At 38.9% G+C, this 22,007-nt stretch overlaps 1 protein-coding gene across 5 annotated transcripts in view; it reads right to left on the bottom strand.

Moving 5' to 3' along the window:
- KCNQ5 (potassium voltage-gated channel subfamily Q member 5) overlaps positions 1-22,007 on the bottom strand; it is a 539,817-nt gene that overhangs the window by 82,466 nt on the left and 435,344 nt on the right. For all 5 annotated transcript variants that reach the window (XM_040473946.1, XM_040473947.1, XM_040473948.1 and 2 more), the window contains exons 6-7: positions 11,292-11,402; positions 4,893-4,988 (exon numbers count right to left, since the gene is read on the bottom strand). In XM_040473946.1, the coding sequence (XP_040329880.1) occupies positions 4,893-4,988; positions 11,292-11,402 (207 nt within the window). The remainder of the gene's footprint in view (positions 1-4,892; positions 4,989-11,291; positions 11,403-22,007) is intronic.

The following is a 22,007-nucleotide window of genomic DNA, read 5'->3' as shown; positions in this document are numbered from 1 at the left end:
GGGGGAACAATTACCTTTTAAATTTGTAGATTCAGGGCACCTGGGTGGCTCAGTAGATTGTGTGTCTGACTCTTGATTTTGGTTTAGGTCATGATCTCACATTTGGTGAGACTGAGCCAGCACTGGGCTCTGAGCTGACGGTGTGGGGCCCACCTGGGATTCTCTATCCCTCACTCTTTGCCCTTCCCCCACTCATGCTCTCTCTCTCTCTCTCTCTCTCTCTGTCTCTCTGTCTCTCTCTCAAAATAAATAAAATTTAAAAAATTTGTAGATTCTACTTTGATTACTGAAACTATGATTAGATTTTAAAGGTATTCTTGAATATGTTAAGTCTTTCATTTTATACTATTTTTTGTTCAGCATAACATAAACTAGAGTTTTAAGTAAAATAAGAATTAATGGTTTCATATGTATTACCTACATTTGTGTGAGTTTAATTATTACTTTTTATTGAGGCATAGGTGACACATAGTTACATTAACTTCAGGTGTACAACATAGTGACTGGACCACTCCATACATTATCCATACATTATGCTGTGCTCCACACAAGTGTAGTTACCATCTGTCACCATACCACACTGTTACAATACCTTGACTATATTCCCTATGCTGTACCTTTCATCCTGTGACTTATTTGTTCCATAACTGGAAGTATGTATCTCCCACTCTCCTTTACCCATTTTGCCCAATCTTTTACCCCACCCCCCTCTGTATTTATGGGTCTGTTTCTGTTTGTTTGTTTGTGTGTTCATTTGTTTTGTTTTTTAGATTCTACATATAAGTGAAATCATATGGTATTTTTCTTTGTCTCCCCTATTTCACTTAGCATAATACCCTCTAGGTCCATCTATACTGAAACAAATGGCAAGATTTCTCTCTCTCTTTCTTTTTTTAAGGCTGAGTAATATTCCATTGCATAAATATACCACATCTTTTTTATCTGTTCATCTATTGATGGACACATCTTGGCTGTTGTGAATAATGCTGCAATAGCATAGGGGGTGCAAATATCCCTTCAACTTAGTGTTTTTGTTTTCTTTGGGTAAATACCCAGGAGTGGAATTACTGGATCATAAGTTATTTCTATTTTTAATTTTTTGAGGAACCTCCATACTGTCTTCCACAGTGGCTGTATCAATTTACATCTCTACCAACAATGCACAAGGGCTCCTTTTTCTTCACATTCTTGCCAACATGTGTTATTTCTTGTCTCTTTGATTTTAGCCATTCTGAGAGGTGTGAGGGGATATCTCATTGTGGTTTTGGCATGCATTTCCATAATGATTAGTGATGTTGAGCATCTTTTCATGTGTCTGTTGGCCATCTGTATGTCTTTGGAAAAATGTCTATTCAGGTCCTCTGCTGATTTTTTAATAGGATTGTTTGGGTTTTTTGGTGTTAAGTTGTATAAGTTTTTTATATATTTTGGATATTGCCTCCTTATTAGATACATCATTTGTAAATACCTTCTCCCATTTTAAGCAGGCTGCTTTTTCATTTTGTTGATGGCTTCTTTTGCTGTGCAAAAGCTTCTTACTTGTACAAGTTTAACCACTGATTACAATATATATTACATAGCCCAGTTCCATACAATGAGATTCTAGATCTTGAAGCAAAACTGTTCAATCAGACTCTTTACTTTTCATGGGTTACCTGAGAGGAAGGCCTTATCTTGCTTTATCTGTGGATATCTAAATACCTCTCGTCCAAAGATTTGCTGTAAGAGTAGTAATCTGTTTCCAAGTTCAATTGCAAATTGTTTTTGCACAATTTAGTAGTTGATAAGTTAGATCAGGGAATTTTCTCCAATACTCTCTGTATCTGTCTTGTACAATATGGTAGCCACTAGCCATCATATTGCTACTGACCACTTGAGATATGGCTAGTGCCTTTGAGGAATTGAATTTATGAATTAAATAGCTACATGTAGCTACTGGCAACTGTATTGGGCATCATAGTTCTATATTATTACAAGGGATTCATGCATGAGAAATGCCTCAAAGGGCTCACTTTTCTTTTCATTATTTTTTTTAAAGTTTATTTTTTGAGAGAGAGACAGAGAGAGAAAGAAAGAGCACAAGCAAAGGAGGGACATAAAGAGAGAGGGAGATACAGAATCTGAAGCAGGCTCCAGGCTCTGAATGGTCAGCACAGAAACTGATGCAGGGCTTGAACCCATGAAACCTGAAATCATGACCTGAGCCGAACTTGGATGTTAAACCGACTGAGCTACCCAGGTGCCCCAAAGGGTTCAGTTTCTAACAGAGCAGCTGATATTTTAAAATGTTTTTTGATATAGAGTTCCACTTTAATGTCCAGAATTATCAAGAATATGTGCCTAGAAGTGGTTGTATTTTGAGTATGTGTTGATTGAGAAAATGTACAATAAAAAAGTTAATAAATACTTTAGCAAGGATTTTAAATGAATTTAAACTTTATTTTTGATAACAGTATCTACAGTATCCTGGGAGCAAGTAGTCTAGATATGGGGAAGATATATGACTGGTTCCATAGGTAGACATATATGATTAGTGCCTGGATAGATGTAAGGAACTCATAGAATAATGTCTGCATTCACAAGTTGGAAAACATTGTTCTAGAATTAAAAGATGAGAGGTAAATTAAAGATAATTAAAAGATAAAAATAGTAAGAAGAAAAATTCATTGAAAGTGTGTTAATACCTCATAACCAGTTAAGAAGCATCAAAGGCTGAAAGGCTATCTGGGCCTCAGGTATTTTGTGTGCATACTAAAATGTGTGACATTTGTTTTAATTATGGTGATTATTTACCTGGTTTCAGATCTTAAAATTCTACTGCGTAATGATCTTTTTATTTACAAAAACAAAATTTATCTTTAATGCTTTTTTAAAACCTAAAAATTAAAAAAATAGAGACTCTCAGTGATTTGTGTTAGAAGTCATGTCCCATGGTTTGTCAATAGTTGTAGAATAGTTTGATTTAAAAATTAATACTTATTGGTGGCTCAGTTGGTTAAGTGTCCAACTTGGCTCAGGTCATGAGTTCGAGCCCCGCATCAGGTTCTCTGCAGTCAGCACAGAGCCTGCTTTGGATCCTCTGTTCCTCTCTCTGTGCTCCTCCCCCACTTTCATTCTCTTTCTCTCTCAAAATAAATAAACATTAAAAAGTTAATACTTATTTTGTCATTAGATACAAAAAGATGTCCTTCATGATATAACTGAACGGCCCTCCCCTGCTTCTTTCCCTTGTTCCATTTCTGTTGGAGGTACTGCATATCATAGCCATGGGCAAAGGCTAAAGATAGGGTTATGTAGTAGCTATCCCCCAGCAACCCACCCACTTAAACCTACAATCTAAATGAAAACAGTATCTTGTCACTAGTAGGAATTTATCCAAAGGATACAGGAGTGCAGATTCAAAGGGGCACATGTACCCCAATGTTTATAGCAACACTTTCAACAATAGCCAAATTATGGAAAGAACCTAAATGTCCATCAACTGATGAATGGATAAAAAAGATCCGGTTTATATATACAATGGAATACTACTTGGCAATGAGAAAGAATGAGATCCTGCCATTTGTAGCAACGTGGATGGAACTGGAGGGTATTATGCAAAGTGAAATAAGTCAGTCAAAGAAAGACAGATATCATATGTTTTCACTCATACGTGGAACTTGAGAAAGTTAACAGAAGACCATGGGGGAAGGGAAGGTGAAAAAATAGTTACAAATAGAGAGGGAGGGAGGCAAACCATAAGAGACTCTTAAATACAGAGAACAAACTGAGGGTTGATGGGGGTGGAGTGGGGGAGAGGGGAAAACGGGTGATAGGCACTGAGGAGGGCACTTGTTGGGATGAGCACTGGGTGTTGCTTGTAAGTGATGAATCAATGGGAATCTAGCCCCAAAACCAAGAACACACTGTATACAGTAGCCAACTGCAGCCAACTTGACAATAAATTATATTAAAACAACAACAACAACAACAACAACAACAACAACAACAACAACAACAGTGTGCTGTTACTACAACATGAAGATAAATCTCCTGACATCTCAGATCACCACCCCAAAACCCTTCAGTTTAGAAGTTCTGCATCTCCCACTGCTTGGCAGAAAGGGAAAACAATTTCAGGCGGTATAATCATTGTCTGCATAATTAAATACCAACTTCACGGTATGGATTTAGAGAAGAATATATTTTGTGATTCTCAGGCAACCTGGTTTTAGGATGGTTCTATTCTCAAAAGATATAAATGGCAATGGGAAAAGCATTCCTTTTTAAGCCTGAAGCAAACCCTGAGATATTGAAAAGAGAATGAAATGTTAAACAACCTTATATTATGAGTTAGTTTCAAATAATATGCTTATTAGTTCATATTCTCAAACATTGACATATTCCATAATCCCACCAGCTCTTAAGATATTCAAGATATTGCTCTAATGATGGCATTAAAAACAATCTCATGGGCAGTAAACCTTGACATCCTGAACAAATATGCTGTTCTTCAGAATAGTAGCACACATCTGCATGGAGAAAGTAATCGCAATGCAGGGAACAATCCCATGTTCTGCTCTATCACTTAACGATCAATTATGTTTCATCAAGTAATTCGCAAGACATATTAGGTCATTCCAGGAGCAACACAACTGCTAACCTCTCCATGGCCTTGCTGGCATGGTTAATAAATCTGAGCAATACACGGGCCATTTGCTGAAAATATATATAGTCGGGAGGGGGGAACATTTGCCCAAATCCAAGACTGTACATTAAGTTCCAATTTCATTTTTTTACAAACAAAACAAATCAGAAGCTCTACTAAGCACTGAAGCACAAAGACTGGAAAATGACCCGGCAAGCGCTTACAGTGACAGATGTTGCCATCAACCTATTACATTGACATTCACCTGAATGAGGTTGGCAGCTGGGTTCCTTCTTTTCTCAAAGTGTTTCTGGCGGTGCTGTTCTTGTACTTTTAATGCAAAACCCGAGCCAAGAATGCCCTGGAACAAAATACAAAAATAGTTCTTAAATTTTTTTCAAAAGGACTGTTAAGCAATATAAATATTAAAAAAAAAACACCTCAAATGAGTCTAAGGAAAGACAAACACTATTCAACCTGTTCGTAAACATATTACTTATTAAAACAAACACTATTTACCTCTTGTATGATACCACTGGCAATGGCGAGTTGTGGGGCAAGACTGCCAAGAAATGTAACAACTTTTGTTCTTTAGTAAATCAACCAGGCAATGCCATTTATTATTTCTTACAGTATGGTAAGAGGCATTACAATTACAAATAAAAATCACAATTTTTAAAAATGTTTTTTGTGTGACCTTCTCTGTGACACTTCTTTATATGTTAGAGGAAATTCCCCATTTGGAATTAGGGGATGTGATAGAATTCAGAGGCTAGGAATTCTGGTTTTGGGCAGAGGTGGATTTAAAATTTGAGACAGTTTGAAGTCTCACTACTGTGGACATGGGAGTTTTTCTAGCACTTTGATGATACTATGAAATTTTATATTTTCCATTCTTGAAATGGTGGAGTATTTTTAAAATCTGTCCCAGCTTAATTCTCTACGATGCTATAATTCTACGCCTACCCAAGTAGAGTGAAAGGGGTGGGGGGAGATAGTTATCCAGACACTCAGTTTTGAAGACAAAGTTTTCCATTTTGCCTGTTTATACAATAAAGACAAGAGCTCGGGTTATTGCTAAGAACATTTCTACTTCCCTGAGTTTTAATCTCACACTTTTAGCATTCCTTACCTTTCTGGTTTTAGCTCACTTTTTCAGATTTTGGAGTTAGTCAGACTAGTATGTGTCTCCTATGTTTATATTAGTACTTTTGGCTGGTTTGCCTCCTTCTGCTTATCATTTTGATCTGCTAGAATCCTGGCTCTTTGAAATGCCTCCCTCTTTTCAGTTTGCTCTGGTCTAACATTTGTGGAATCAAGATGCTTTGTTTCAGTCTTGGGCTGGCTTTTGGAGCTTGCTAAATTCAGTCTCTAGGCTTTGTTCATAAGTTTCCACTTTATTGGCATGGGACGTGGATCTCTACTGCTTTCAAGTCTGTGGCTTTTACTTGCTAGCTATAAATTATTACCTTTTTATTAAACTTCAAGGAGTCTAACTCTTAAGCTAGAGATGGATGTCTTATAAGCACTGAGTCAGTATTTGCTGTAGATAGGGAATGGTTGTTTTTCTTTTCATATATATATGTTTACTTATTCATTTTGCAAGAGAGAGAAGGGGAGGAGGGGCAGAGAGAGAGAGAGGGAGAGAGAAACCCAAGCAGGTTCCGCGCTATCAGTGAGATCATGAACTCATGAGCCGTGAGATCATGAGCTGAGCCAAAATTGAATGCTCAACCAAATAAGCCACCCAGGCACCCCATCTTTTATTTATATTTTCAAAGTAGCTCAAAGATGGTATAAGCTACCTAGGCAAGTGGTGAGTTTCTCATCTTTAGAAGGTGTTGAGTCTTGGCTGGATGACAATTTGACCAAGATATATCTGGGCTCTAGATCACCTTTAATGCCCCCTTCTTATCTTACATATTACAATTCTGAGCACATCTGTGACAATAGCCAGATAATCAGTAATACAATTATGTTTAAAATACAGTTACATGATAATACTGCTTGCTATTAATGAGCAATAATCTCCATTATTAATTAGGATGAATGACTGTACCGTGAAATTAGAAATTACATTATAGGTTCTGTTTTCCATCTGCCTTTTTTTGTGATTGTCTCATGCTGTCTAAGATCTTCATTAGGCTGAGGATGCACAAACCAAACTTTGTGCAAACTTAAAAACCTGGTCCGTATGGTCTTGTTTGTCAATTTAAACAACATTTCCCTCCATGTAGAGGTTATAAAAATGGCCTTCCAACTCTCGTCACTCATAACTCCTAAATTTTTTACTGCTATTTGAAGTGACTTAGGAAAGATTTATTTATTTTCCTTTTAATGTTATTTTTCATGAAGCACATACATGTAAGAAAATAGAAGGCATTAGAGTATATTACATATTTGTTATATGTATTGTGTGTACATACATTACATGCATAGGGCACATAATCCACTCATGGAGCATAATTCAGATTTTGTAGACATTAAATTAACAGTAATAGCTACCATTTTTTGGTATTTATTATGTGCAAATGAGGTTTAAATGTAAATCCCTTTTGGAAAATAAAGACAGGCCTAGCACGAACTCAGCATTTGCCAAACAAACTAAAATGTGCTAAAAATCACACTGGCATTGCTTAGAAATATATATTAGTAGTTGGCAAATGTTTGCTACATATCTCTTGTGCCAGACTGTACATTACAACAGTTATTAAACCAGGTCTGCTCATTGTCTCATTATGGCTCCATTCCAATTTTCTTCCACCTCTCTACACAGCTCAGTGAACCTCAGTAGAAGTCTGTTAAAATAAAGTTCATTATGTTATATATATATATATATATATATATATATATATACACACACATATATATGTATACATATATAAAACTTATGGGATATATATAAATATATTATATATCTATAACTTATGGGATATATATATGTTATCTATGTATATAATCCATGTGCCATGCCTTCAAATAGCAACATCAATAAAATGAAACTTCATAGAAATTGACTTCTGTTGGGGTGCCTGAGTGGCTCAGTTGGTTAAGCGTCTGACTTCGGCTCAGGTCATGATCTCATGGTTTGTGAGTTTGAGCCCCGTGTCGGGCTCTAATGCTGACAGCTCAGAGCCTAGAGCCTGCTTCGGATCCTGTGTCTTCCTCTCTCTCTGTCCCTTCCCCACCCGTTCTCTCTCTCTCTCTCAAAAATAAATTAACATTAAAATTAAAAAAAAAATTGACTTTTGTTTTCATTCATTGCCTAAGATCACATGACTTAAATTTTTAGGTTTTATGTTTTAGTGCTATGTTGAGAAGTATTACATAAACATCAAGTACAAAGAAAATATGTTTTGGTAAACATTTAAGTATCTATCCCTTTTTATCTCCCAGATTAAAGGAGCTTAATGTAGTGCAGAAGGACAGGCTACACTGAAAGATACACTTAGCAGGAAGGAAGGGAGTGTTCTAAAGAAGGGAAAGGCCTGCACCTTAGGGCGATGCTGAGGAGCTGACTGCTTCTGTCTGCTCATTAGCTTAGGGATGCTGTGGGCCTCAAGGAAAGTGATCTTCCAGTGGAGTTTGGAAGGGTAGTTATATGGCTCTATGATATGCAGAAAAGTCCTTCTGCTTTGAAGAAAGATGGGGAAAGGCTCTTCTCTTTCTTGGTCCTTGGTTTCCTGGGTGGGAGGAAACCCAACCAGGGATGGCTCACGTCTCACCTCTAAGTTTCCTAGCAAAATGTGCTCTCCTAAATCTCAATCATACAACACTGTTGCCAGCAGGCACACAAGACATAATGGTATTTCCAGCCACTTTTTTTAAAGGTGTATATGGACCATTTAGTTTTTTCTTTTTTAAAGGTATATATGGACCATTTAGTCTTTCATTCAGTAAATATGAGGTTGCAATAAAAGATATATGGTAAGCCAACGTTTCTTGGAATTGTTAGGGAGTGTTCTGTGCAAGCAAGTTTCTCAGATTTCCAACACACATATATTTTTTTAACGTTTTATTTATTTTTGAGAGAGACAGAGTGCGAGTTGGGGAGGGGCAGAGAGAGGGAGACACAGAATCTGAAGCAGGCTCCAGGCTCTGAGCTGTCAGCACAGAGCCTGACATGGGGCTCGAACCCACGAACCGTGAGATCATGACCTGAGCTGAAGTCAGACACTTAACTGACGGAGCCACACAGGCGCCCCCCCTTTTTTAACATTTTATTTAGATTTCCAACACATATTAATTTAATTTGCATATCTGAAAATTGTAATCACTTTATTGGGAAACATTTCCCAGCATAACAACTTAGTGTCTGACCTCTAACCTAACAGAATAACACAATTTAACCTTCCTGTGATAGTCCAGAGTTTCCTTATGGGGACTGGTATTTTGCTGTGCTGGATACGGCCAGTTTCCAGAGATGGGTTGACCCTAACACTAATGGGCCCCAGGTCCTTACAGATTCTGAACACTCGTGTTTGCTTGCTTCTTACAAATATTTTCCCCTTCCTTTGTTGTTAGTCTTCCACCATCTCTTCCCATTATACTGTTTGTTCAATCAGTGGACCTCTGCCTTTGCTGTTTATAATCTTCAGAGAATTGTAAAACTATGTAGCTCAGCTTATCAGAATTTTCTCTAAATTAAGAACAGGCTATGATTTAGGTTTCAAGAGGCTCTCCTATGAGGACAACACATACACTGTTGTCAATTTTAATAGCCCAGAAGTTGCCTGCTTCTTTGTTTACAGTTTTTCACTGGATCACACAGGTTGTTTTATATGTGGTCTCAGGATAAGTATAGACACTAAAGCAGCAGTATTTTGGTAAAAAAACCCAAGAACGTATTTATTGTTTCTAAAGGTATTTTCATGTGGGGAATTTGATTACTGAATGAGTCTCTGCTCTGTTATGGATTGTTGAGTTTGCCAGATGAGTTGATTCTGGATAAGTGAGATTTTTTTTTGACTCTCCTTGATTTTGTCATTTCACAACAGAAAACAATACATCTAGATTCATACATAAAAGGGGAGACAAAATTCATGAAGGTTTTCTACATGGCAAGCATTAGACATATCACCATATTGCTCTTGACAAAATTTCTGTGGGTGCAATAATTCTTCTTCTATTATATAGATCAAGAAACATACCCCATGTTACTGTTATTGGCTGAACTGTATCCCTCTGAAATTCCTATGCTGGAATCCTAATCCCCAGTACTTTAGAATGTGACTTTATTTGGAGATAAGGTCTTTACAGAAGTAATCAAGTTACAATGAAGCCATTAGGATGAGCCCTAATATGATATGACTGGTGTCTTTATGAGAGGAAGTTTGGACATAGACATGTACAGAGGGAAGACAATGTGAGGATACAGGGAGAAGACTGCTATCCGTGAACCAAGGAAAGATGTCTGGAACAGATCCTTCTCTCATGCTCCTCAACAAGAACCAACCTTGCTTGCCCCTTGATTTTGGACTTCTAGATTCCAGAACTGTGAGACAATAAATTTCTGCTGTTTAAGTCACTCAACCTGTGATGTCTTTATAGCGGCCCTGGCAAACTAATATAGTCGCATGGGTGTACGTGACAAAACCAGGTAGTATGTGGCTTTAAATCCAAGCCAAGATCTAATGCTCAAGTGTATGCATAGTCTTTTCGGTGTCTTCTCTGTGGTCTCGTATGGTCTGGGGCAGAACCAGCCAGTCAGTCTGAAGTTGGGGTCTGGCCATGGGAACGACATGAGTGTCCTCTGCACTCATTCACAAGGCAGAGATGAAGCCCTGTGAGCCAAAGGCTGGGATGCTGAAAATCCCTAATCCCTTGGCTTCCTGTGGAGGGATGCTCTGGGGTCTCTGCTCAGCAGAGACCGTGATGCCACTCACGGATAAGTACAGAGCAAGAGTGTCTGGAGCAAGAGTGAAGTTATTGTTCCTTAAGCATGCCTGCTGCTACACTGTAACCCTCCTTTTTGTTGGCTCTCTTCCCCTACAAGAGGTGGAGTGAGCAAAGTGAGAATTTGGGGATGGAGGCAAATTGTAATATTTTGACCAGCTGCCTTTACAAAAACAAGAGGATAAAATGATCAGAGAGTAAGCATCATCCATTAAGGAGAAAATAATCAGAGGCTTGGGAGAAGATAAATGTGCTCTTCATTCTGATCAGATGCAGAAGCTGTTCACTAAGAAAAATCAGTGATGGTGACAGAAAGAATAAATCGTCTGACACATTGAAACCCTTTAAGGTCATATGCTTTTCACTCAAATGGATCTGAAGAGGTAATATTCCACTTATCACATCCAGCTCTTAAGCAGCACATGTTATAAGCCAAATCGGAGAGATCAGTTTAAAAAGAAGATATCTTTAAATCTTTCTACATATTTTAAATGTATTAGTAGCACATTGAATGAGAGGTGATGCCATCTGAATTATTATTTGGTCATAAAGACCAAAGGGCATAAAACTCTCAGGTTAAGTATCTCCAAGGGAAGACCATATTTCACAAATTTTCCAACTAGATGTATGTATAAAAGTCAACATTATATTAATAAAATTATATCTGTAGCGATATAGATACGTTCTGGGCACACCAATTTGTGAAAGCTCATGCTAATAAACCTCTAAGATCTAATTGAAACTGTTTTATTTCTGCAAAGATACTCACGGCAGGAAGTGCAAAGAAAGAAATGCCAAGGAGTGCAAAGCCTGCAGAAAGCAATCTTCCCAGCCAAGTTAGGGGAGTTTTGTCTCCATAGCCAATCGTTGTCAATGTAATCTAAAAACAAAATAAATAGAACGTGCAGCTTAAGTACTTGAGAGGAAAGTTAGGACCTATGAACAGGAGGCAAAGCAACGTTTCCACTAAATCATTATTCAACAAGCCTTGTTGGCGCATTTTATTACTGTGCTTTAATTTTCCGTGACGCATAACAGAGCTTCTCTTTGTTTAAGGAAGGGAATAACCTACATACTTGTTCCTCCCTTATAACACAATTTTCCATCTTTTCTAAGTGTTTCCAAGGAAAGGTTATTTAAATAAGCGGATAACCATCAGAGATACAGAAATGATAGCACCATGGATTTAGGACTGGATCAGTACACAAAACAATAATTTATGTTAATTAAGGCTGTCTATTTATTACCTTGGCAGGCATTTCCTGGAGGTCTGGTGTGTGCAAGGTACGTGTTATGATTTGTAGTGGAACAAAAATTAGAGGTACGTAGTTCTTGTCCTAAGATATTTACGGCACAAGAGGGGAGACACGTCACACACAAATCATTAAAACACGAAATAGGGCAAGACAGCTACTATGATGGATGCACAAATAATCTGCTAAGCGGATTCAAAGAACAGATTGATTGTTTCCAGCTTGGAGGGGGTGGGGGAGGCGGTCAAGGAGGCTTTGAAGGAGAAGCAATATTTTGCAAGGCAAAAATGATAAAGAGGGTGATCTAGGGTGGGAAACAGGTGACCAGCTGCACAGCAGTGAGAACAAATATGGTAGGTTCTAGAAAGTATAAGTTGTTTAGTTGGGTTGGAGCATGGTGGGTCTTAAGAGGATTAGTGGAAGAGGAGATTAACTAAATATGCTATTGCTAGGTCAGGGAGTGTCTTTGAAAAACGATATTTGGATCATGTCTCTCCCATGATCAGACGGCTCCAGGATCTTCCCATGCTTCTTAGAACAAAGTCCCAGCTCCTCTCCAGGGCCCATGAGGTTGTGCACGATCTGGAAGAATGATGGCGCAAGTGAACTGGAACAGTGGCAACGAAGCTGTATGGGAGTGCAAAGTAAAGAGACGTGCTTATGAAGTTCAATAGAAATGCATTTGTTAATCATCTGGGATGAAGGGGAAGACTAAGTCAACTAGGACTTAAAAATTTTAAGAAGACAGCTCCAGTATAAATAGAAATATGATGAGAAAAAGAAGATTTTGGAGCAAAGATAGAGAGTTTGGTTTTGCAAATAAATGCTTTTTAAACATTTCTTAAATGTTTATTTATTTTTGAGAGAGAGACACACACATACCATGTGAGCATGGAGGGGCAGAGAGAGGGAGACACAGAATCCAAAGGAGGATCCAGGCTCTGAGCTGTCAGCATAGAGCCCAACGTGGGGCTCGAACTCACAAAACACAAGACCATGACCTGAGCCGAAGTCAGATGCTTAACCAACAGAGCCACCCAGGCACCCTGCATAAGTGGTTTTTAAATGTTAGTATGACTCTGATCTAGAAATGTCGAGCAGGAAACTGATATAGAGAACTTGAGTCTTGAAAGCCAGAGACTGGGTTTGGCATGAGATTTGGATTTTAGAGTCAGGCACAGGATGATTATTGAAACTTTGTGAGTAAATGAGATTGCAAAGTGTGCAAAGAAAGGGTCCAAGGACACTTCAGGAAATAGACATTTAAGGGATGGAAGGGAAAGGAGTCAGAGAAGAATAAATATTTTAAAAAGTAAGGGAGCTAGAAATGGGTAAAATACATGGAAACTCAATGAAGAAGAGAGAGTTTCATAAGGGACCAGGTGATCCCTGGTATCACAGTCTCATAGAAAACAAGGAGAATGAGGACTGAGAAAAAAGATACTGGTTATGGAGATAGATAGTCACTGATTTCTAGGAAAGGGGTTGCTTTGGTCTTATCATCCTACCTGGGTTTTGAAGGAGGGGTTACGTTTGAGAGACAGAAATGATAGAAGGAGATGATGCTTCGTGATGCCAGACCTTTCAGAAACTTACAGCTCAGCTGATAAGCCCTTCCTAGCTTTCTTCTCTCCTCACTTCCATGAGGTATCTTTGGTGGCTCCCCTTATGTGGGACCTCCTATGCTAATCAAACTTTGACTTTTGGATTCTTAAGGTTTAATTCTGGGTCTTTCTCTCTTTTAAAAAATTCTATTCTTCTCTCACTTTCCTTTCTCTTCTATCCCATTTATTTCTGTCTCTTCCCAGGTGATCTTAAGTGTTCTCATGGATTTAAATTTTTATGGTGAACACACCAATTTATACCTTCAGGCAAGATTCTTTTGCGCTCTAGATTCACATATGTACAGTTGATATTTCAATTTGGATGACACAAAGTCATTTAAACTTCGCATGTTTAAAACAGAGCACTTATCGCCCCCAAAGCTGTAACTCCCCCAAATGTATCCCTTCCCATCCTAATCAAGGGCACCACCATCCACCCAGTTGCTCATGTCAGAAGTCTCAGTTGTCCTCATTCCTTGTTTCCTTCACTCCTCTCCCTGAATCTATCAAGTCCCATGGATCCTATTACCCAAAGATACTGCAAATTCATCCCTTGTGCACTGTCTTCCCTGCCACCATGATAGGCCAGGCTTCTGCAGCAATGTCTTAATTGCTATCTCTGCTTTTGCTTTTGATTTCCTCCAGTTCCTTCTCCCAAACCTGTGAGGGAGATTATTTTGTTACTTCCTTTTAAAAACCCTTCAATGGCTATTCACTGAATCCAGAATAAATTCTAAGCTCCTAACTATGGGCCTACCTGATCTAGTCTCCACCTGCCTCTCCAAGATGATTCCGGTTTCACCCTTGCTCACTATACTTTATTCACAATGTCCTTTCAACTCCTCAAACAGGCCAGGTTATTTCTGCCACAGTTCCTTTGCATATCTTGTTTCCTCAGCCAGAATTGTTTTTCTCCCCACCCTTCCCAGGGTTTCTTCTCATTCTTCAAGTCTTATCCAAAATACTCCATTGTCAGAGAGGTCTCCCCTACCCACTCTGTCTGCAATGGGGCCTCCAGTCACTTTCTATTGCAGTCCCTTGCTTCTTAATATCACTTACCATAAGTGGTAGATTTCTGTATGTTTCTTTGGGGAGGGATCTCTGTTTCCTTTACCAGAAAGGAAACTGTGTCTTTACTCTGTTATCTCTCTAACATCTCACATGAGTAAATTAAGTAAATTATGTAAATATTGAATCCTTTCAAGAACACTGGCAACAAATGGAGTGAAACCTCTGACTTGAAGGCAGGCTTTCTAGGATGTATTTGTGCATGTCTGAAGAAAGAATGAGGCTGACAGGGGGGAAGACTGGTAGCTTTATATAGGGTAAGGCAACTGTGGAGGAAGGAACATGGGATCAAGGGTACAGTTGGAATGGTTAGCCTTGGCAGTATGGAAGAACACCTCTAATCCCATGGGGAAAAGATGGGGACACAGTGTGAATGAAGAGCAGCACTGAGGATGCTTGAGATGGTCATCTTCAATTCCAGTAAAAGAGAGGGTGGGATCAGCCATGGGGAGCAAAAGGCTTAGAGCAGGGAAAAGGCTTGGGGCTGTGACAGCGTGAGAGGGTGTCAAGGACAGATCAATAAGTGGTCCACAGAGTGGGGGAGGCTCATCCAAGGTTGGAGAGAGGGAGTTTGTAGTAGAACCTAGTAGTCAAGTTAATCACACATCACCAGCGTTATCAGTGGTGGGGCTCTCAAAAGAATTACTTGAGATTGCAGAAAAAATATTCAATTTTAACATTTAAAAAAAGTTTATTTATTTATTTTGAGAGAGATGGAGACAGCGTGAGTGGGGAAGGGGAAGCAAGAGAGGGAGACAAAGAATCCCAAGCAGGCTCTGTGCTGACAGTGCAGAGCCGGATGTGGGGCTCTGACTCACGAAACCCCGAGATCATCACCTGAGCTGAAACCAAGAGTTGACTGAGCCACCCAGGCACCCCTTGCCTCAATTTTATTATAGGTTCCTAATCTTAAAATACCTGGGAAAGATTTTAATCTATAAATTTTCTGCAAAGTAGCTTAATCCTTTTACAGCAGTTTAATAATAATAAATTAAAGGAGATATTTCATCGTTTGGTCACAGCAATAATGGTAAACTTTACATTCTAATAATACAGTAGTCCCCCTTATCCACAAGGGATGTATTGTAAGACCCCCAATGGATGCTTGAAGCCACACTTAGTACTGAACCCTATATATGCTGTTTTTTCCTATACACATATATCTATGATAAAGTTTAATATATAAATTAGGTACAGTAAGAGATTAACAACAATAAGAAGAAGAACAGTTATAACAACATACTGAAAGTTATGTGAATGTGGTGGTCTCTCTTGAAATATTATCCTCACCCTTCTTGTGATGATGTAAGATGATAAAATGCCTACGTGATAAGATGAGGTGAGGTGAATGAGGTAGGTATTGTGAAGTAGTATTAGGCTACTACTGACCTCTGACCAAACACAGAAGGAGGACCATCTACTTCCCAAGGGCAGATTGACTGCAGGTAACTGAAACAGCGGAAAGAGAAACCAGGGATAAGGGGGAACTACCCTGCATTTAAGTTATTCTCATTGACTCATCCCTCAGAGAGCGTTTTTGTTTGTTTGTTTTGTTTTGTTTTTTTAAATCACTGCCTCTAACTCTGAAGAATGAGACATGGCAAAGTGATGATGTACTCAGTATTTCATTGTGAGTAGAGAAGAATGCCTGTTCTATCTCGTTCTGGATTTATAATTGTCCTCCCTCTTACATGCGTCCTTTTTCAGGGAGAAAAGAATGCTTCAACTCTGGGAGCTGCCCCCTGGAGCCCCCTGGGGATGGCAAAGACTCTGCTCACCTCTCTGCACTCCGGTTCGGGCTTCCAGACCACCCACCTTCTCTCTGCACTTGGTGCAGGCTTCCAATGACCATGTTCCACTGCCTGCAGGTGGCTGGAAAGATGGCAGCCAAGCTCAGGTGCGACAACTTCCTCCACTCCAATTTCAAAGTCTCTCAGGATGTTGCTTGGTTGAAAGCATAGAGGCCTTTTGTTGCCAAGCCGGGCTTGAGGAGGATCTGGCAACAGGGTGGCAGTTTTGTCTCAGTCCATTCTGGGGAGTGGGCTGGTGGGAGTTGCCTTTGTTTTGTGCCTGGTGGGAGTGTGTCTTTTTTTTATGGCTGCAAAGGGGGCAACTGGGCTCCTTGATAGTTAACAGACAGGTAGCATCAGGGATGAAAATGTGACATTTCTAAAATGCACATAACAATAAAAAGATGTGAACTTCTTTATGAATTCACACTGACCCATCAGCTTGATCGGCTGCTGGCTTTCTAAGCAGTAACTGGTACATGCGATGAAACCATCCTCCGATGAGGCCTACGTAGTTGTTCATTGATTTTCAGAACTTTTAGGTCAAGCTGTCCTTGAAGTACTGGTGTGTCCCCTTGGAAAAGTACAACTACATTATGTTTCTCTTCTTTTCCTAGCATCTGGAACGCCCTGCTAGTGATTATCAGCTGATCCTTTGTACATGAACTGAGCAGCAGAAGCTCTTTCGGTGTTTATTTTTCCCACATTTGCACCAAACAATAAACCCATTTCTGTCTTCTAGAAATCTTGTGAATCTTTCAGTGGCTGAACGTAGTGACGACTAGTTTCATTTGGATTGAGACGCAGAGATGCTCTGGGGGAGCAGCTTGTCTCAGAGAAACTTGAGAGGGTGCGTATGTCATCTTTAGGGAATTGGAAGACATCCACCATATTGGACATCATTCCATTTTTTACCTACTTCCGGAGCTTACAAGAGATATGCTGGTTAACAAGTGCTGAATAGATTAAAATTTAAAAATGTATTTACATACGTACTTACATATTGATGATTGATTCCTACTCATTGACTTTTGACCATGGTGTTTACAATATCATTGGGAAGTTTGTGAAGTTTTGAATTTACTTATAAAATGAAAAGATAAGTTTAAAAACTTTCGAGTATCTCTTCCAGTGCAGTTTTAGGGAGATTACTACTTTCCTTAAGGGAAAGGATGTCATTTATTGCCACGTGTTGTGACCCGAGGTGGAAACTGGCAGATGCATTCTCAGGCTGTAGCCCGACAAGACAGATTAGGATCTGAGAGGGAATGGCCCACTGCACCCTGTCGCCCCTCCTCAGTCGACCTCAGGAAAGCTGGTAGTGTGTGCCGTGTCTCCAGTCGGACTATCTACTGGAAGGTGATGTGGCAGCCGTGAACAGTTCAGATACATTTTTGCCCTCATCTTCCATATACTCAGTTGCAGCCATGCAGGTGAAAAAACATATTTTATGGAAAAATCTGTGGGTTGCAAATGTTGGCATGGATATGTACTTGTAGTAGCAAAGGCAGACTGGGGCTCCTTAGTGTGTTTAGTAACCCATAATTCTTCTTCAGGAATAATACTGCAACACAAATGTAAATCCTGGCCCAAGCTTTCTTTTTTTTTTTTTTTAATTTTTAAAATTTAAATTCGAGGTAGCTAACATACAGTGCAATATTGGTTTTAGGAGTAGAATTCAATGATTCATCACTTAAATACAACACCTGGTGCTCACCATAACAAGTGTCCTCCTTAATACCAATACCTGTCATGCATCTAGCCCATCCTCCACCCACCTCCCTCCATCAATCCTCAATTTGTTCTCTATCTCTAAGAGTCTCTTATGGTTTCCCTCTCTGTTTTCTTTCCCCCACCCCTTCCAATATGCTTATCTGTTTTGTTTCTTAAATTCCACATATGAGTGAGATCATATGGTGTTTGTCTTTCTCTGACTGACTTATTTCAATTAGCATAATATACTCTAGCTCCATTCACGTCATTGCAAATGACAAGATTTCATTCTTTTTTTATGGCTGAGTAATATTCCATTAGATATATATATATGTATACAATATGTATACACACACACATACACACACACCACATCTTCTTTATCCATTCACCAGTCGAGGGACATTTGTGACCCAAGCTTTTTTTCTTTTTCTTTTCATTTCTTTTTTTGTGAGATAGCAGATGCTATGGTCGGATTACAATTTGGAACTGGTTAGGATGTAGTTTTTTTTCTTTCAATAACAGAATTAATTCTAAAGCAGTAGGTATAAACCCATCCTTCTCTTCCAGTAATAAATCAATAAACACTTATTGGTTTAACTTTGAGGATACAATTATGAATACTAGTTTATAGCTAATGTATTCATGTAAACAAACTAAAAACATACTATTTGTAGATTTCCAAAGCACAGTATCATTTCCATGTAAGGTGGTCTTTTACACGAGGATGATTCACATTAGCAGTTTGTGAACCATTAGATGAGAAAGGTTTTCCATCTGCAAACACCGAATCTCTTGTGGTGGTGGATCATATCACTTGGGTTCTGTCGTGGCAGGCAGCTCAGGGCAATAGCATTTCATGTTGTTCTTCCACGCTCATAGTCAAATATGTAATACCAGTAGTGACTAACATTTGTCCAGTGTCTGATAAAGCACATCTACGTGTCCTAATCTCAGTTTAATACACATAACAACTTTGTATTTGGGTAATATTATTTTCTCAATTTTATAGAGAGAGTAAATGTTTGCTGAATGCCACACTAAATCATAACAGTAGGGCTGGAAGCCAAGTTTCTTGACTGTAATTCTTCTGCTCTTTTCCAAGAAGTATGTGCTCAACGTTTATGGAATAAATCTAAGCAAAAAATATTCAGAACCATGTGTGAGATGACGTTACTAAAGGAAGAGACTTCTTAGGAAAGGCTTCCCCACAGAGGCTTCTGACCAATATACTTCAAAGGTCCGTGCCATCAGGGTAGGCACAGGCTTGTAGATGCTCACAGCAGCTAGGATGTTTTGGTGGGTAGCAGCTTGGGTATGTGTGTTTCAGTGTTTGCTTGGTACTTGACAATGTTCTTGAATAGTTGGGGGTTGTTGTGTTGATTATCTTGTGGCCAAGTGACGCTCTGATACATCAGACGGTGTATTGGTGGTGAGAAACAACTGTTAACTTTTATTTAATGGATCAGCACTGTGTCAGAAAACAACAGCTTAAAAAAGTGGCAGAAAACACTTTGTACTGTTGAACCCAGTCTAAAGAGGGTTGATTCCTGGTATTATCAAAGAAAAGGGTATTTTTGTTCATTTCACAAATTTACACCATTTCTTATTAATTAAAATTTTTTTTAATGTTTACTTACATTTGAGAGAGAGAGAGAGAGAGAGTGCGAATGGAAGGGGGCAGAGAGAGAGGGAGACACAGAATTGGAAGCAGGCTCCAGGCTCGGAGCTGTCAGCACAGAGCCCGACAAGGGGCTCAAACTCAGACTGTGAGATCATGACCTGGGCTGCAGTCAAGATGCTCAACCGACTGAGCCACCCGGGTGCCCCACACCATTTCTTATTCTTAGATTTTGCAGGGGGATGAAACTCATGGCATACATTTGGGCTGTACAACCTGCTGAGTGCACCATACATAGATTCTTCTATATTATTTGCTTTCAGAAAGTCTGTAAGATTTTCAGCATAAATTCTAGAAATAATACTTCTACATGCCTGAAGTAATCATTTCAAGCACACGGTCCCAGGTGGGGGTTGTGCTCAGATGGTTACTCCAGAATAGATTTATACTACCTGCTGCTGTATGCTTCTTAAAAAAAAAAAAAAAGGCTACCCCATAACACTGTCTTCATCACAGAAATATCAGTAAATAGAGAACAAACTGGCCTTTGAGAACAGGTCATATCAGGCAATATTACTTCAGGAAGACCTGAACTTATGTTATTTCAGAATAAATCTAACTGAAAAGGAGAAAAATAATAACAGGAAAGGAGATAATAATAGGAAATAACTCCAGGAAGACTTGTTCTTAAATTGTTTCAGAATAAATCTAAAGCAACCAAAAAGGAAGAAAATAATAATAGGAAATAATATTAAATGGAGCTACGCTTAAAAATCAGAAGATCCTCTTTTCCTGTAGCTGTCAGTGCCTCAACCACCAGAGTTAAGTCCCCTTGCACCTTTTTTTACTTCCTCTGTCACAGATGTCCCTTTAGTTGCTACTTCCAAACCTAGAATATCTTTTCACTGTAACCCCCAATCCCCAAACCCCTTCTGTGCTTAAGCTGTGGGTCTGACATGAAGTACATAGCTCTTTGTTCTTTTTGTTATAAAGGTGTTTCCATCTAACATCCACAACGAAATGTCCATAGCAACAGTAGCTACCGTCTTTGGGCAATGGCTGTGGTCTTAGTCTTACTCCACCTAATGAGCGAGGTGTTGATATTCAATAGTATGGAATGTTTTCAGGGATCAGAGTTCTTTGAATTGCTATTGGCTTTGAGTAGCGTTGATCACACCATGAATTCCTCCCAAAAGTTGGCCTTGGAGATGGCCCTCACCATTTTCTTAATGAGAGAAGTTTAATATTTAATATTCAGAATTCACCGGGATTTTGTATCCATAGACCACAAATTGCATTTTGATACTTAATGTCAATAATTTGGGCTTTTTTTAATAAAGAGAATTTCCTTTTTTTTTAATGTTTATGTATTTATTTTGAAAGAGGAAGAGAGAGAGAGAGGGAGAGCGAGCTCTGAAGGGGTAGAGAGAGAGGGAGAGAGCAAGCAGGCTCCACACCATCAGCACAGAGCCCTATGTGGGGCTCAAACTCATGAACTGTGAGATCATGACCTGAGCCGAAATCAAGAGTTGGTCGCTTAATTGACTGAACCACCCAGGCGCCCCAAGAATTTCCTTTTTTTAAAACGAAAGCCTACCACTTAGAAATACTCCAATTCAGGATGCTTTTATTTCTCTATTTATTATGGATACTTCCATAGTTAGCAAGGTGTCCATTATGTGCAAAATGGACAATTTCAACTAAAAAGTATCCAGCCATATATTTCATTAAGGTCTGATCAATATATCATAAAAGGTATAGTGTTCTAAATTTATTTTATTTCACACTGGAGATCTAGGATATGTTCTTCTTATAAAGAATAGAAATAATACACACTCTTGTTCGCTTTCTTGTATATTTCTAGGATTCAGACAATTTCATCAATGACTCAGTTAATATCAACAAACTCACTGTGGACCAACACAGCCTTTTCCTAGAAGCCTGACATCGTAGAAGATTTTGACTTTTGCATTCAAGACTAGATTTTTTTTTTTAATAGAGACATAATTAGGTCATTCAAATAACCTGTTAAGTACAGGTTAAACTTCAGTCCAAATAGCACAACTGAAATGGGAATCAATGAAAATATGCTGCTTCCCCTCTGAAAGTCACAGACATGACCTTTGAAAACCTGCTACGTGGGTTATTCTGGCAAAAGAAATAAGCTGGTGACTAAGTGAGAAGTATATTAAGACTTTCCCACACACTGTTTAACACACAATACAGCAATTCGTATTAGTAATAAGGAGAAAAGGAAGGCTATTGGGAAGAAAGATAAAGAGCTGCCAGGCTGAACTCACCAACAACTGCATCTCAGTGGGACAGGCACACCTGAATGTCTCAATAATGTAAGTACGTTAGAATTATCAGAGAGAAACAAAAACTAAACTTAAAATTCAAACTGTTGCTTTGAAGACTGGGATAATAAACTGTCGT

This window comes from Herpailurus yagouaroundi, unplaced genomic scaffold (assembly GCF_014898765.1).
Source record: "Herpailurus yagouaroundi ecotype Mexico unplaced genomic scaffold, PumYag 139, whole genome shotgun sequence".
NCBI lineage: Eukaryota > Metazoa > Chordata > Mammalia > Carnivora > Felidae > Herpailurus > Herpailurus yagouaroundi.
This window is presented reverse-complemented; position numbering and strand designations above follow the sequence as displayed.